The sequence below is a fragment of the Lampetra planeri genome, chromosome 3 (assembly GCF_965212315.1).
Source record: "Lampetra planeri chromosome 3, kcLamPlan1.2.h2, whole genome shotgun sequence".
Taxonomy (NCBI): domain Eukaryota; kingdom Metazoa; phylum Chordata; class Hyperoartia; order Petromyzontiformes; family Petromyzontidae; genus Lampetra; species Lampetra planeri.
The window spans coordinates 2637959-2656442 of record NC_136109.1 but is presented as its reverse complement, the minus strand read 5'-3'; the positions used below and the strand labels follow the sequence as shown (position 1 = coordinate 2656442).

The 18484-nt window shown below is 42.1% G+C and overlaps 1 protein-coding gene across 4 annotated transcripts in view; it reads right to left on the bottom strand.

The window, feature by feature from the left end:
- LOC144736356 (neogenin-like) overlaps positions 1–18484 on the bottom strand; it is a 224647-nt gene that overhangs the window by 143744 nt on the left and 62419 nt on the right. For all 4 annotated transcript variants that reach the window (XM_078619017.1, XM_078619020.1, XM_078619018.1 and 1 more), the window contains exons 3-4: positions 4244–4522; positions 1522–1669 (exon numbers count right to left, since the gene is read on the bottom strand). In XM_078619017.1, the coding sequence (XP_078475143.1) occupies positions 1522–1669; positions 4244–4522 (427 nt within the window). The remainder of the gene's footprint in view (positions 1–1521; positions 1670–4243; positions 4523–18484) is intronic.

Below are 18484 nucleotides of genomic sequence, written 5' to 3'. Positions count from 1 at the left end.
TGTTGTTTCCGTTTTTCTTACTGCAAGTTTGAAGGCCCGTTGCCTGTGGCTTGCCAACCAGGTTTTGGAATGTCTGAGCCGCCTGTGTGCATGTAGAGCTTTTGTTAACAGTTCCCAACTAAAGCCTGCTGCTACCACATCCACTCCATCCCCAAATGACTTTCTCTGCTCTCCACGCCTTGCACGGTGCTTAAGAGAAGCTCTTGTCGTGCCCTCAGCTGCCCTCTCTCTGGTCTCATGTATTATGGCCCAGTGATACACACAGAGTATAATGACTGGGGAAGCCATGACTTTCCCCGCCGTAGCCACGAACTGGCCTTGGTACTGCCATCCGTTGACTCCATTGGTGGTGTTCTTCCACATGCCAGTCAGATGCCACACCATTGACCTTTAAGATTCATCTGCCAGTCATCAATCAGTACCCTGCTGCCGACGCCGGCACCTTCGCCGTGACCCTGGCAGGGAGGCTAAGCTGAGCCTTGCCCAAGGGCCGCCTGCATGCTAGCGGAAGGAAGGGGTGCTCTAACGTCCTGTTCATCGCTGCCCAAATTCCCACACCTAATAATACATATATACTATATATATGTGAGAGCAACAATGGTGCATGGTGATTAAATTGAGCTGCTTATCATATGGCCTAATATCACAATTTTTTTTAAATCATAGGTTGAGCACTACAATCAAAAAATAAGTTCCCCCATAATGGAAAATTGTAATGAATTAAAATCCTCGTGGCTGTCATACAGTCGGCACATTAAATACTATAATTTAAAAAAACACCTTGAAAAGTCCGTATCTCATTATGCCTATATCAGGGTTATATAGGAGTCTTTAAATTCAGCTGGATCTACCATTCTATTTTTACAATGTTTTGTTGTTTCCCCCCTAGACCCTAAGCACCGTCTAAATGCTAAAAGTACTTGATATTAATATTAAATAATTGTTTCATCTGAATAAGCATAAATAATATGCTGTATATAAAATAACTTTGTCTGGAATATTTGTATTATGTTCCTATATACGTATTTTAGTAAAGGGTGCTCGTTTTAGATGTTTGTATACCTTGCAAATGTGTACACCTAAAACGATGAACAAAAATTCCAACGTAAAAGGATTTTTTTTTACGTATGTAAAGGTAAAGATACAGTCCTGAAATGATTTTCTCACGTCACTGCTCTGAAAGGGCTTCTACGAAGAGGGTATTTGGCCTACTCTTCCATACTGCTCAGATGTCTTGGAAGAGGTGGGAGTCCCCACACTTTACCCCATCATACATGACTTGATAAAGTTTGGTGTACCAATTTACATTGCTGGATGGACAGAGGGGGTATGAAAGAAAATAGCCCATTGTTTCAACTGTAATGCCAGTTGAACCAGCAACCTCTGCATTGCAAGTGTAGTGTGCTTATCATTTAAACCATGGCGCCATCCTATATATATTAACATATATTCTATTTTTTCATTACATATTCAAATATTGAAATTAAAACAGTCGAAAGAAGACGTTAAGTCGATGTGCACCTGAGGACTGACTCGGTGCCTCGGGTCCAGTGTACACTTGGAGCAGGGAAGCCCGCAACCACACATTCCAGTGTGGCTGTGTGTCCAAGCCTCACACTGACATCCACTGGGTGCCGCAACACCACGCATGGGCGGTTTGATTCCATTTCTGCTTGGCACAGACATACACGCAAGCACACAGTGAAGCAGGTGTTCAGAAACATATCATCACCATCATGATCCTCATAAGCCATGCTCCATCCACAGGTGGTTGAAGACCTCCCCATGCCGTTGCCATCACTCAGAGTCGCATGATGCAACAATCAATCTCGGACCTGCATGTGCTGATTTGACCACACTATCTCCATTGTCACCGGCCTATTGGGTATGTACCTTCCTCTGACTGCCACCCCGTCATTATTCTTGACTATCATCATCTCAACTAGGGACGTAACTTGCCCAAGCCCACTTAATTGTGTTTAGTAGTCAGTAACAATGTGTGTAACTTGCACATGTTCTTTAATCCATGTGTTCTTCTTTCTCACAAAACCAATTTAGGAATAATGAAATATATTTAGAAAAACGAACATGTACATACGTACATACAAACAGGCACACCACATCTACAAAATGTTATAAAGTAAATACATCAGAACAAAAATGTGAATATGCAAACAGCAGGACCATATCACAGATCTTATAATCCATGAGGAAAATAATTTCGCCGGTGCAGTTTGCCGCGGAATATCGAAGAGTCAAACACGCTCTGTGCAGAGCTAAGAGAATGCTCTTGTTTTGAAGCTCACTGGCTCCTTTTAAACTATGCACCTTTAAAAAAAAGTCAGGACTGTGCACTTCAAAACACGCAGCACTTAAACATATAACAATCCGCTGTGGGGATAAGTGAGGAATTAGCCATTCCCAGTAGAGATCCAAAAATGTGCGTGGAAAATGCAGATGTTGGTATCCCCACTGCGTATTATGGGAGTTATCACAAACCTCTCGGGACCCGGCTTATATTCTCTGTGGCGTGGCCGGCTCCGCCCTTGGCCACATCCACCTTCCAGAATCCTCAGGAAGGATCTGGGTCCCAATCACGTGACCCCCCTAGCCCCCTCTTGGGGCCCCTCTGTCAACTTAACCGGTCACGTTTCCTCCCGGGTCAACCAGAGTCCCATGGCTTCACACAACCTCATCCTTCGGTCGGCACCCACACACCCTGTCCTGTAGGGTCGGCACTGCACTTACAGCGTGGTGCCATCCAGCGCTATCAATCAGCGCACACCGTGCCCCTCTAGGACCGGTACTACACCCACAGCATGGTGATACCCGGCGATGTCACTACACATGTATATAGCGATATGCACACTTACAATTGAATACAGTGGAATTATTTTATGCTATGCATTTAGTATTCACCAGCATGCTTATTTAAAAGGTCCTGTATTTATATTCAAACTGACTGCTGTATTAAGTCAATAATTAAACATATGGGGACATACATATGATATGTTTGCATAACTATACAGTAGCATCAATCGGCAGATACACAGATATGTAAACAGATTTAGAACGTGTAATGTGCTGTCATGTAGAGTAACCGTCTTAACTAATTTACATTGCATCTGCCCTAATCAGACCCATAGTTAAATAAGCACATATGCTTACAGGGTAACTACATCAATGTGACTTTCCTGTGTCTATCTCCATCTGTGTCTCCATCTCCCTGTATCTTTATCTCCTTGTATCTCTATCTGTGCATCTCCGAGTGTCTCTCTGTATCTCCCCATATAATCTGTAATCTACGGAGATGGGGAGATAAAGGGACACCTTAAGATACAGACAGAGATAGATAATGAGACAGGTGTCTGAAGCGTGGCAAGCATCTTTTTGAAACACAGCTGGTGTGTGCATGCATGTACACAACAGCTGAGCTTTAAAGTTACCTGCCGCGCTTTAAAAACTTTTATTTCCATCATGGTGTCTCACAAATGGAGTTAGCCATGCAACTCTTAACATCCATGAAACGTGTGCGAGAACTCATGGATTAATCCAAACAGACCTCCAAACATTTTACCACTTCACAATTTACTCTGCTTTGGAAAAAGAAAACATGCTTGAATAAAATGTCAGATAATGGCCTTCACGCAGAGCAGAGGGCAGCCTCAACATTTGAATGACCTATAGTAAGCGAAAGCAATTTACAACCTGTTGCCCTTAAATCACTGGGGAATATGGGAGTAGTTAACATATGAACTTTTCTCAATCAGCAGACAATGGATATGATCGTTTTAATACATTCCAATGGCTTGTGACTTCACCAGTGTGGGCCACAGATGTAATGAGATGCCTTTACCAGGTGTTATCCGTGAGAAGCCTATACCTGGTGTGATTAAAAATGAGGTTTGAAGGGCAGAACAATTCCAGATAAATTACGAGGTGAGCATAGCTGACCAAGGAGGAGTGAATGAGGTTGCAATATATGAAAATAAAATAAAACCCACATTAACAGGACTGTGAAAAACCCCAGCTAATTAATTTTAGATTTTAAACGTGTTCACGTTTTTACTTTCAAAGTGCATTTTGTTATCATAAGCATTCATGTCCACTATTCACGTATCTAAATGATAGAATTGTTACAGTGTGTATAAATAAAATGCATGCTTTACATAATAATATTCAATGTACATTTGCATATATTTTACAGTGCATACACATATAGTGTGAATACTAATTGACTAACCTGGCAAGACGGAGAGGTTTGTCCCTTGGTTGGTAAACGTGCGACCTCCAAACACAAGCTGGCAGAAATACTTTCCCCCATCTGCCTTGCTGGCATTCTGTAGCAGTAGGTCTCCACTAGATAGCACCATTACCTGAGAATCCTCAGTAATAGATCGGCCTTCCTTGAACCACCGCACCTCATTCCAAAGACCTGTCACCTCTGCTCCACAGTCTAGCACCACACTGTCTCCTTGAATTACCAACGTGGAGAGAGAAGAGGATACAAATCTTGGTTCACCTGCACAGAAATGGAAAAAACAAAAAGTTTAACAATTCTCTGAATCTTTTAGACATATGCTACACCATAATGCACTTACCATGCTGAATGACATCTTATTTGATAGCTGCGATCATAGTTAAGATGTTTTTTTTTCTCCAGCAGTAACATTTCCACAAAAAACACACACGTACAAAAAGAGTAAGCTTACTTAATAATATATAGCCCTTTGCAAATTCACTGTTGGATGAAAGTCTCCTCATGTCATGTCAGTCGTGGGAGTTGTTTGACCATACTATACCATGCTTGCCAGTATGGGTTAGGTAAAAGGGGTGCCCAGACCTGCTTCAGATATCAATTGCAACTGATCTTAGCTGTGGCTGGGAATAAAACTCTGTAACCTGGTTCATAGTGTACACATTTAAACTTGTCTAAAAAATAAATCAATATTAATAATTTCAACTTCAAGACCTATTTGAATTATAATAAGAACAGTTATCTCATGCATTTCTTTAAAACAACAATTTAGGTGTGGCCACAGCTGGACGTTGAACAGTTTTCTAGGCACAACAGAAGTATACATTTCCAGGCTCAGACTTAAATAGTTTCCTCCTAATATGTTTCAGCTCTGAGCTGACCTACACAGCCAATCAGCTTTCATCAGTGGGTTCCTACATTGTACACGAATTTACCTGTAATGATATTGGTGGTCGTTAACATTGATTATGCGTAAAATACTTCGGCGATTATATCAGCTTGACATACAGTGAAGGTCAAATCATGCACAAAAACAACAGTTATCACCGAGGCAAGCCTGTTCTTAAGCCAAATAATATCTTAATACATTCAGAAATCAATGCCTTTCCTCCCAAGAACCTCACAGCAAGAAAAGAGGACCTACACATTTATTAGATTACTGAAATACTTAGATTAGAAGAATCAAGGATTTCCACCATGTCTTTCAGGCTAACCAACCCAGCTTAAATATACGCTCCACGCTTGGTGGTGTTTCATTCTTCACCTGAGGATGACTGCTTGCGTTGTGGCCGAAACGTCGTGAGAATTATTTTATTATGTTTTGTTTTTATTATTTTATTACTTCCCTTCTACGTGACTTTACCGCAAGAACCAAGAAGATGAGTCCCTGCAGTCACGAAAGCTTTAAATCGAAATCTTTCAGGCTAATTTCTCATAGATCTAGGCCTCTGCAGCATAAGCCCAGGAAACGGGATGCAATACCAATCTAATTTATAAGCAGAACAAATGTTAAAATTGTAATTCTCCATAAGCTCCTGTACCTTCTGAATATGCTTCCTACTATATTTTACGAACATTTTATTTTACTTGCCTGAAGTAATTTAAGTCCAACTTTAAATGGCATCACATGAAACCTCATATTAAAATGTAGTTATTTAACAACCCCAAGGAAGGCAAGTGATGCAGCACTTAACACAGATATTCTATGAAAGTGGGAAGTTATATTTACTGGTGGTCTAATGGCTGTGAGAGCACAGCAGGTGTGACCTGGGAGACCTTTTCAGGCACTCCCTGGTCTTTAAAAACATGCATGGTAGCACAGAGGAAGGTACATGGTTCACTATCTATGACAACTTTACGTTTCAGAATGTGTCTACCACAGCTACCTTGTACTACCTATGTCAGTCAGCAACACAGAAGCATTGCCTCATCCCACTACTGTATATCTACGTGACTTTACCGAAAGACCCAAAGAGTATGAATTCCTGCAGTCACGAAAGCTTTAAGTCAAGATGTATCTTTATTCTGCCAAAACCCAATTGCACTTTCTGTGTGAGGTTTTACTTGTGTAGTGACTGTGAATGTCACTGTCTGGTGCCGGGCTTGCGAGGCCACGGCGGATATGTTGTCATTATGTGCAGCCCGGTTAATGGGCGTAGTACCGGCCCTAGTGGGGCTTAGGTGAGTGCTGGTTAGCGCAGAAGCACCACGTACAGTGTGCGGTGCGGGTTTTCGGTGACGGAGCGAGAGAGTCAGCCAGCCGAGGTTACGTTGGGGCATGATACGCTGGTTGACCTGCCAACACGTGACCGGATGATATTGGAGAGGAACCACCAATGGACGGGGGCCGCTGGGTGGTCACGTGGTATAGAAGAGCTCTCGGGAGCCTTCGGGAAGGGGCCAGAGAGATCGAGAAGGTGGGCGGGGCGAGAGGCGGAGCCAGCTCCAGCCTGGGCCGATATAACGGGGCCCATGTGGGGCTCGGGGTTTTCTTGACTGTTGGTGAGTGAAGACCCACGTCGGGTTGAAGAAGCTTCTAGCCACGCGGTCCGGGACCCAGCTCGTGGTCCGGACCGGGATAACGGGACCGTGTCTAGTTTTGCCGTAGCGTGGTTAGATGGGCGTTCAACACCCGAGTGTAGGTTACGTTATGTTGTGTTGAGTTGATGTAATAAATAGTGTTGCTCCCAAGACAACGTCTGCGACTCAGTTGGACTCACTACACTTGCAATACTTTTACACTCCCAACATGGTGTCTAAATAGGAGACACATTTAAGTTTGCATTGTCAATGGCTCTAATGTAAATGGACACATATTACAGGCACACCCTGGTTTCCGCCCAGGATGCATTCCTGAATACCAGAACGTAAACCAAAGTACTTAAATCAAAGCATTTTTGGTAGATCGTAACATGGTACAGTACCTAAACAGAGGATGCTCAGTAACCCACTGAACATCTATACAGTAAAACCATCGGTGTGAAAAGTGTACATTATTGATATATTACCTTGTCTATTATACGATATGTACTATTAGTTGTGAATGATATTAAATAGTATACACTTGTAGAAAAAGTAGCCATAAATACACTGTGGGGAAGAACATATTATTAGAGTACATATGAAAGATTATAGCCAGTCAGGGACCCTAATGCTTGAGCGCCATCTGGAACCTGTTATGGCGAGATGCACAGTACATGAAACGGGATTGGGTATCAATAAATCGAGAACATCATAGCGAAAGTACGTCAAGTAGGGATTACTTAATATGCTGTTGGCAGTGTACAAGGGCTGTGTGTCTATGAATAAATCATTCACATATACTATAGTTACATCATATTACTGTTATTTCTATGGACTCTCATATAAAATTACATTTAGGTTAACTCTTTGATAAATGTTGAAACCTAATTAACATAAATATTTCTCTTCTGGATATTTCTAGTCCTGTCTGAAAATATCTTGTGACTCAAGTTTCATTTATTTGGTATAGCCCTATTTGGTATAGCCCTGACTCATGTCTTTTCTGAATACATCACCTGTTTCATACCCTTAATGTAAAAAGTCTTCTCATATCTTCTGAATACACTTCTTGTTCCTCTCTTACGTCTGTTCTGAATACAACTCCCATAATTTTTACAGCTCTCTTTGAAACACAGCTTTATGTCCTTGTAAATACATCTCTTACCCATCCCTTATATAATCGCTTTTAAACAAACCTCCTGTGAATCTTAAATATTTATTTTGAATGACTTTACTGATAATTTGACTTCTTAATATATTTTAATCTATATTTATCTTCTGATTATACAGTCTCTATTACATTTAATCTTAATATTACATCTCCTGCCTATTAATGTTTCTTCTGAATGAAACTCCGGCTTCATTCGACCATTATTTATTTATCATGTGTCTATGGCCCATGACTCGCTACATGTTCGTAAATCTGGCTCTCGATATGCAAAAAGGTGGGACACTTCTAATCTACACTGGTATGTGTGCACCTTTTTTGTAATAAAATAACAATCTTGATTTGAAGCTTTCTTGACTGCAGGAATCCTTATTCTTTGGTTATTTTGGTAAAGTCACGTACAGTGAGGGAAAAAAGTATTTGATCCCCTGCTGATTTTGTACGTTTGCCCACTGACGAAGAAATGATCAGTCTATAATTTTAATGGTAGGTTTATTTGAACAGTGAGAGACAGAATAACAACAACAAAAATCCAGAAAAACGCATGTCAAAAATGTTATAAATTGATTTGCATTTTAATGAGAGAAATAAGTATTTGACCCCTCTGCAAAACATGACTTAGTACTTGGTGGAAAAACCCTTGTTGGCAATCACAGAGGTCAGACGTTTCTTGTAGTTGGCCACCAGGTTTGCACACATCTCAGGAGGGATTTTGTCCCACTCCTCTTTGCAGATCTTCTCCAAGTCATTAAGGTTTCGAGGCTGACGTTTGGCAACTCGAACCTTCAGCTCCCTACACAGATTTTCTATGGGATTAAGGTCTGGAGACTGGCTAGGCCACTCCAGGACCTTAATGTGCTTCTTCTTGAGCCACTCCTTTGTTGCCTTTGCCGTGTGTTTTGGGTCTTTGTCACGCTGGAATACCCATCCACGACCCGTTTTCAATGCCCTGGCTGAGGGAAGGAGGTTCTCACCCAAGATTTGACGGTACATGGCCCCGTCCATCGTCCCTTTGATGCGGTGAAGTTGTCCTGTCCCCTTAGCATAAAAACACCCCCAAAGCATAATGTTTCCACCTCAATGTTTGACGGTGGGGATGGTGTTCTTGGGGTCATAGGCAGCATTCCTCCTCCTCCAAACACAGCGAGTTGAGTTGATGCCAAAGAGCTCCATTTTGGTCTCATCTGACCACAAAACTTTCACCCAGTTGTCCTCTGAATCATTCAGATGTTCATTGGCAAACTTCAGACGGGCATGTATATGTGCTTTCTTGAGCAGGGGGACCTTGCAGGCGCTGCAGGATTTCAGTCCTTCACGGCGTAGTGTGATACCAACTGTTTTCTTGGTGACTATTGTTCCAGCTGCCTTGAGATCATTGACAAGATCCTCCCGTGTAGTTCTGGGCTGATTCCTCACCGTTCTCATGATCATTGCAACTCCACGAGGTGAGATCTTGCATGGAGCCCCAGGCCGAGGGAGATTGACAGTTCTTTTGTGTTTCTTCCATTTGCGAATAATTGCACCAACTGTTGTCACCTTCTCACCCAGCTGCTTGGCGATGGTCTTGTAGCCCATTCCAGCCTTGTGTAGGTCTACAATCTTGTCCCTGACATCCTTGGAGAGCTCTTTGGTCTTGGCCATGGTGGAGAGTTTGGAATCTGATTGATTGATTGCTTCTGTGAACAGGTGTCTTTTATACAGGTAACAAGCTGAGATTAGGAGCACTCCCTTTAAGAGTGTGCTCCTAATCTCAGCTTGTTACCTGTATAAAAGACACCTGGGAACCAAGAAATCTTTTTGATTGAGAGGGGGTCAAATACTTATTTCCCTCATTAAAATGCAAATCAATTTATAACATTTTTGACATGCGTTTTTCTGGATTTTGTTGTTGTTATTCTGTCTCTCACTGTTGAAATAAACCTACATTTAAAATTATAGACTGATCATTTCTTTGTTAGTGGGCAAACGTACAAAATCAGCAGGGGATCAAATACTTTTTTCCCTCACTGTAGATAGAAAATTTATAGATCACATTAATTGCGTGACTTTACCGAAAGAACCAAAGAATAGGATATCAATTTCCCTTTTCCAGTCATGTGGCAACTACCCTTGCTCGATGCAGCTTATGCATATGCATTTCTATGAGCATGGGGATTACCTTCTTCAAACTGAGCCGTAGCAGCTATACATGTACATGCCTGCTGTGTTACCAGGCTACCATACATTTTACGATCTGCTATTTGAAAAATATATAAAATGCCACGGATTTTCAGACGCCAACCAGCTGCCCTATTTCATTTCTTCAATTGCATAATCTGGTTCTTGGAAATCCATTGAGGGCTCTTAAGGTCCAGAGTGTGGTATAATGCTCTTAAGCGTTTCTTTATAAAGGAGTCGTGCTTCCAAAAGCGAATATGGAACAAATCGCGTTTTTCTAAACTATTCTGCTAACCTGCTGAATAACATCCTAATAACTTTGTAATTTATTCATATTTTATAATTTCATGTAATCAACCTGATTTTAATCTGTATAGCAGATACAAATTAAGTTGATATATGAACATAAAAGCTTCAGCAATACTAAAAGGTATTTCTTTCAGAAAATTAAACACTGAATAATTTCAACACAAATTTCTGACGATCAAATATGTTTAGAGGGTGAACAGACATGAGCAAGATGGTGGCCTCCAAGCAGCTTTGTTGACCACAAGCTGAGGGACAAGGCAATTCCATTAGGTTAATGGCATGCCGCAGCTGTGGTTCGCTAATTGACTGCAACACCACTCCTATCCATTTACCGTGGGGAATTGGGCTATGCACATCTGTGTTTGCAAAAAAAAACAGCAGGCAGCTTTAATGCATGCAGGGTGACGTATCAAACAAAGCGTTAATGTTTGTATCATCGTATCAAATATGTACAAGATACTGTCAAGCACTTGTCAAAAATATTTTAGTTTTGTTTTGACAATAGCATTTCTAAGTTTAATGTGATTCTTATGAGGTCTTGATCCCAAAAGGTGCAATATTAACAAAATTATGTTCTTGTTAAATTATACTTAGAATTTGACAATAGATGACGCCTTTTGGCGAAAAGCTGTCTCGGGTGTGGACCAATCAATTTCAAGGATAGTGCAAACATTATCAGAGTTGTGTTTTTGTTTGCATTCCAACCGCAGGTATTGTGGTCAATGCAAACATGACTCCTTGTAAAAAAGGTGTCAGTTTTGTTGCCAGATAAAAGGGTAAAAAAACAATTATCATATTTTGCTACTGACAAAGGAGGTTCCAATGGAATACATTTGTTATTTTTTATGTGCAAATGAGGACCATTTTATTATTTAATATATTATTGCAGAAGTGTATATTGCCTAATGACCTATGAACTAATCACTGGGAATCTGCCCAATATCGTCAGATCTGAGCTAAATAGGGGTTGATCGTGAACAGTGCTTTAATGGGTGACCACCATGTATGCCAGATTGTCATACAGCCAAACAGCTGCCTGCTTTATGGTGGTAGCAGTGCAGCAATCTACTTTGTTGCACTCTACTTATATGCTCCAGTGTCTAGGTTCCCCACCTTCACCAACCTACACCAACGAGCATGGTGAACAATGGTCAAACACCCATAAGGGATGGGAAGCCCCTCATCCAGCAGTGGATTGACAAAAGGGCTGTACATCAACATGTATTATGAACTCGAAGCCATATTGATAAAACAATTGTTATTATTTGTATAGTAGCCCACAAGGAAAGCCAATGAGAATCTCCAGCACGTTACTTGATACAAAGATAACTTTGAGTAAGGAGGAGTGAGGATGGCTGACGTGTAAAAGATATTTAGAAAAGATTATAATTGTGTAAAAACCTTGACATAACCACATTACAAAACACTATTCAGTCATATATAAATTGTCGATGTTGTGCACGTATTAAGGTTGCCATTGTACGTGAGAGGGTGGTGTAGCCAAGTGCAGATGTTGACACTTCAAAAGGTCCTCACCTTCAAAAAATATATATTTTGGATATCAAGATTCACATCCAGTCGATCTAATGAATGATCAGATCCAATTCAACTTTTGATAGACATATTATTATCATTTTACAGGGGGCAACAGTAAGTAGGGAAGTTATGTGGGGAAGAAATTAATGGGGTTAGACTGGAATTAAGTATGAATACAGAATTGTGAGATGTGAAAATAAAAAATCCTTCAGTCAAAAACTTCACCAAGCACAGCAAATAATCTTTACTTGAAGCTTTCGTGACTGCCCTATGTTAACATTAGCTGCCCCGCCCATCTCTAAACCTTTATAAACAACCTGCCTCAGCAGATTCCCCCTTTTTTTCACCTGAAGACGGTTGCTTGTGTTGCGATCGAAACGTGACTTTACCAAAAGAAGCAAAGAGTAAGCACGACAAAGTAATATTACATATTAAGTTTAACTTCTCATTGAGCTCGCTAAATTATCAAATTAATTACATGTGTAGTGACATCGCGGGATGTCACTGTACCATGCCGGCCCGAGAGAAGCACGGCGTGCGGTGTAACAACATCGCTGACTCCACAATGGTGTGTGTGTAGTACCGGCCCTAGAGGGGCCCGGTGAGCGCTGATTGATAGTGCTGGATGGCACCACGCTTGGCGTGCAGTGCCAGCCCTACAGGACAAGGTGTGGGAGTGCCGGCCGTAGGAATGAGGATACTAAAGGTCATGGCACTCTGGTTGACCCGAGAGGACACATGATCAGTTAAGTGTACAAAGGGGCCCGAGTGAGAGCTAGGGTGATCACGTGGTTAGCATCCAGATCCTTCCCGAGGATTTTGGAAGGTGGTCGTTGCCAAGGGTGGAGCCAGCCACGCTGCAGAGAATATAAGTCGGGTCCCCAGAGGGACCGGCGTTGTTCATCCTGAAGAAACCTTCGTCTAAGTCTACGTTCTCCGCTCAACGAGTCTACAACACGTGGACCTAGACCCGAGCTGTGGTCCCGGTCTGTAGTAGCTTGTTACGTTGTAATTAGTGTAGTTAGCCTGGTGGTCACCACCATAGGTTGTTATTCTGTTAAGGGGAAGTTACCCCGTGTGTTGGAGCGAAATAAATGTGTTGCCCTCCAAGTATGTCTGCGACTCGGTTGAACTTACTACACATGCCAGTCTCCGACTTACGAATTCCCAACTTACAAACACCCGCACTTACGAACTAGCTTCCATGATATATTTATTTTGTAGCCATTTTCTTCACTCAAGTTTGACAGCAGAGGTCTCATTGAATCAGTCGAGCAACATTCTCTTTTCATTGGCTGTGTAATGCTGTGTGGAAGCTACCTGGTCTGTCACTCCACAAAAATCTTAGGATCTTCTCAGCCAGAGTTATGGCCTCCTTTCTCTATGCTTGTGTAATGACAGTGCGGAACGATAGCGGGACAGTGTGGCTCCCCGGGATCATGGTTACTAATGGACGAGCTATTAATGAGAAGGGAGCCAATGGCAGGGAAGTGTGAGAAGGACATGAGCGGCAGGGCCAGGTGCGGTGAGGAGGATTGAGGCTTAGGGTGTGGCCGGAGCGAGCGGAGGAGCATAAATAGCAGCGCGAGCGGAGGCTTGGGGCTGCTTGGTGTGGGGAAATGCCGTCGTCGGCGCCTGGGATTGAGTCGTCTCTCCATCGTCTGCAAGTTGTCTCGAGACTGGAAGCTGTGCTGTCTCAGAATAGAGTGGTGTCAATAACCAAGTGTACGGAGTCACTCGCGGCTACGTGTTGAGTTGTCATTGAGCTTTATTCTTCTATATATATAAAAGGGAAATTTGTGAATGTGTCTGTTCGAAATGTTTAGCATACTTCCTGACATGCAACAAACTTGAAATTTGGCATGTGGGTAGCTTCCAGACTGTACACAATGGAAAAAGTATAAAAATAGACTTTTGTATTTTTTTGGGGGGGGGGGCGCAATAATGGATATATTTTGCACGGCAAGTGAGCGGTGACGTCACATCTGTGATGTCACCCGCATGCGGCAGCGTCACGCAGTGTGCCTGCTGACGTCACGCAGAGTGCATACTGACGTCATGCATCCCCCCCCCACCCTCTGCGTAGGCCATCTATTAATCCAAGACATGAATCCAAGTCCCGGGCGAAGCCGGGTAGTAAACCTAGTAATAAATATACAGAAGGCAAGACGGCATCTCTGACAGCTACATTACACTCGAAATATGTGGACCCCCCTAATGGAACATCTGCACCAGTTGGAAACATTCAGGCTGGCCTACCTATGATCCATCCTGGGTTTAATGAGGCTATACTGTGTGAGGAGATCATACATCTTTAAAAGATCTGGACACAGTTCCATCGGTGGCAGGCAAGGCTGCGTTGGCTGGGTCATGTAGCCCGCATGCCCCAGCCAACATATACCCAAACAGCTGTATCTTCGCTGGATAGAGGGGGATAAATTGGCATGGCATGGGCTACAGAAGACATTAACTTACGTGGTATAAGAGGATATGGAGCTGAGTGGACTTACCAATGACTGGTACCAGTGGTGTTAATATCGGCCTCGGTAGAGGTGGATTGTGAAGGATGCAAATGGGCAGTTGGAGCGGTAGTGCAATGGTTGGTGCTCTATGCTACGAACCCGGCGACCCGAGTTCGATTCTGGCTCATGACCAACACCAGTGACAATTAACTGGATGGATCTTGGGCCTCCCCTAGGTCGACTCCACCAAAAATGGCTACCTGTTGAAGCGTGTAAATATCGCAATCGGGAGTCAAAGGCAGCCTTCATTAGGTACTCAGGGAGAGCACTCACCCCAAGTCTGTTATGGCTACATGGGGGATCGTTGTCGTTACGTGCATGTGGGCATGCACGCCCCTGCCCCCACGTGACAAAGCCAGCATCAGCACTCAAGGTAAGTTAAAATAAGTAATATTAAAAAAAACTTTTTAAAAAGCACGCTTTAATGAAATGTACCGCACTAGTAATGGAAGAACTCCACGACTCCAGAAAGTGGCCCCGAGGCTTGCCACAACGTAAGGGACCGTGGTCATATACAGCCAACATCAGTTGAGCGTGGACAATTAGACCCACGCCGAAACATAACATATAAAAAGAATGTTTGATAGAATATTGTATTGTCATCAGTATGACATAAGTATACCAAGTTTGCAGTCGATACCCCATTGGGAGTGGGTTAAAATTGAGTTACAAGATTTGAGGATACGACAACAACAGACAGAGTGAGTTAAATAAAAGCGTGTAATAAAACCGATTCTTTTCATGTCACTTTATTTTACGTTTAATTTTACTCTACATTATTTATTGCAGGGTGGGAGACCCGTGAATGCCTGGTTTATCATTCGCGGTTTAACCTATCGCAGACAATCTCTTTGTATATTAATTTAGCTATCGCAGGGGTAAGTGTTGGCCTTTCACGGGTATACTTTACCCGGACGTACTGCACCATTGGTTGATTACCATCGTGTGGTGCAGGGTGGGCGAGGGACAAAGAGCAGTTAGTGGCACATCAACCTTTGCCGTGTAAGGGGCCGTCCATAAATGACATCACGCGATCATAAGTGAGACCCCCCCTCAAATATGACGTCACAAATCTCTGCCCCCCCCCAAAAAAAATAAAACATGCTTCAAATTGCTTTAAACCATTGTCATTGTAGTGCGTATTGAATGTGGCGCTGCACTCTAATGTTGTAGGAGAAAACATTTATTAAAAAGCCAATTTAATTAAGTAGAAAGTAGAACGTATTGTCTACATTTATTTAAAGTTGCTCATTTTGATGAGGCCGGCACGGCATACGAGGGGGTGGGTGGCCAGCACCACGCCTGGCCACTGTTATCTCCTCTGTGGTAATGTTTACACATCGCACCAGGTGCTCATTTGAGGCCAAGTCGACCTAGGGGAGGCCCAGGACAGATTCAGATAATCGTCACTTGTGTTGGGCATGAGCGAGAATCAAAACTCGGGTCACCAGAGTTCAGAGCGCAGTGTGCTAAACGTTGCACTACTGCTCCCAACTCGTGGACAAACACACACACGACGATCATTGGTAAGTACAATAAAATAGATTCGATTATCCGACTTCCAAAATGATCAGGTGGACTCATGCTTATCCGACAAAACCGCCGGAAAACCACTCCAAAGACTCGAAAACCAATCGGGCGATCAAACAAGCCTGCCATGCGCATGACAATAACATATTCCTGCAGAGGTAGCTGGTAGGAACGTTGGGTTGCTCGGTCAATGGCCAGGGTCAACGGCGGCGTGGTGTATTCCGCAAATATGGCCGACTGTGAGGGCGGGCACAAGCCGGCGTGAGTAGGTTAAACGTTAAGTTTTATAAGGGCACCACGAGGTGACCAGCCCCTCCCCACCCAGCCCCTCCCTGCATGTCGGACGGACACAATAATCCCCTGTGGGCTGGTGTAACCAGGAGTTTCCTACCAGTAAAAAGTAGCTACGCTTCATTTCAGTGTCAAATATTATATACAGCACATCATACAACTTAAAAATGAAAATACTGCACGTATATATATTTTATGACCAATAACCAATAAAAACGAAATATACAGTGTGATCTGGCGAAAAGTGATGTAATTTGGCATTCATATTCTTGGTTCTTTAAATCGAAATTTAATTTGGCATTCGCTGGAGCACCAGTCTGAATGCCGATTCAGTCTGGGGATCGTCAAACAAATGGTTAAAACAAGAGCGTACGTCCATTAGGCACCTCCTTAAAAGCAATGTGTTCGATTACGTTAGCGACATCACGGTTGGATTCAGATTCTGATTAATAACCTCCAATTCTACACCCCCTATCACCCCATGCAGAGTCTTTGACATTGGAGTGTTAAGCACAGTAGATACAGTAACTTTCTACAGGATATTTATTGTCTATTCGTATTTATGCCAATTTCAGAGGAAACTAATTTTACAATCTCCAAAACATACACAATACTTACATGTTATACAATAATGTGGAAAAATAAGCTATTTTAAATAATCTGATTATTTTTGGTTCTTTCGGTAAAGTCACGTAGAAGGGAAAAAATAAAATAATAAAAACAAAACAATGAAATTATTTCTTTTGTAATATTATATATGTTATTTATTTTTTATTATTTTATTTCCCTTCTACGTGACTTTACCTGAAAGAACCAAGAATATGAATCCCTGCAGTCACGAAAGCCTCAAATCGAGACTGAATGCTTTTTTGTGTATGGTTTTTAAATGTGAATTTAAATCAATTTGTTTTTTTAGTTGACATCCGTTGCACAGGTAAGGCTCAAGTATTGAAGTTTTCGTGACTGCAAGGATCCATACTCTTTGGTTCTTTCGGTAAAACGTCGTGATTTAATTTATTTTGTTTTATACCTACGTGACTTTACAAATGGGCTGACCCCCCCCCCCCCTAGGTGCGTGACGTCATTTATGGACGGCCCCTTAACAATGCTTCCATTTTTTGTTGAAACACATTTGATAACACTGTCCGTATCGGCATTTAAATACAATACGTTATTTTGTTCCAACTTACGAACGGGTCTCAGGAATAGAACCCGTTCGTAATTATGGCACTGACCATAATCACTTTTTTATGAATTGTATTACTTAAATATGTGGGTATCAGCAATCCACCTATTTACATGACATTCTGATATGTGCAAAAAATAGTGCATAACAGAGCGTCACTGTAGTGATCCAGGCTTTTCCAGAATTGGACCTTGGCCAAGATGTAATTTTAATACTCCAGCTAAAGTTACTTTATTTCATGACCTCACGAGTTGCAACCTACAACCTACCTTTTGTGCATTCACTCCATATTAAATAGCATGAACTCAGAAATACAATCAATCACATTGCCTATATATTTGCATATATACGAGTGCAGAGTTTTCAATATAATTTTAAAAGTTCAAAGAAGCTAAAATGAAACTAACCTCTTGGAAATGTTCTTAGTACACATTTAACAATATACAACTTCTCTGTATGACGCATTGGGATGGTGCACAACCTAAATATTGGTTTAGAAAATTAGTAAACATTGATATTTATTTTCCAATAAATAGTGATACATGAAATATCCGCACTCCAAATATCCACAGATCCTAACATTGATGGTGCCTCCACGGTTCATGGCAACTCCCATAATTCTTGCGTTTTCGCAGACTTTTTGAGTCGCAAGGAGAACTCCGTCTATGGGAATGATTTGTTTTCAGTGTGGCAGTCTGCTGTGAAGCAAAGCTTGAGTGTTCACTTGTGTGCACATACGCGAAAGCAATGCTTCAAAGAAGTTTTCCACGCTTTAAAAAAATTCAACGGTGCTTCAAAAACAAGCCTGCCATGTCATTGCGGTGTCCAGTGACAGTCATAGAATGGATAATTGAGTGCAGTTCAATCAAAGTAATGGCATGTGCGAAAATTCAAACTACACAGTGCTCGTCTGTTACAACATGATATACTCAAAAAGACACATACGCGGCCACTATAGGAGAAAGGCCTACAAGCCACTACCATCTCCCATGACCCTGCAATCT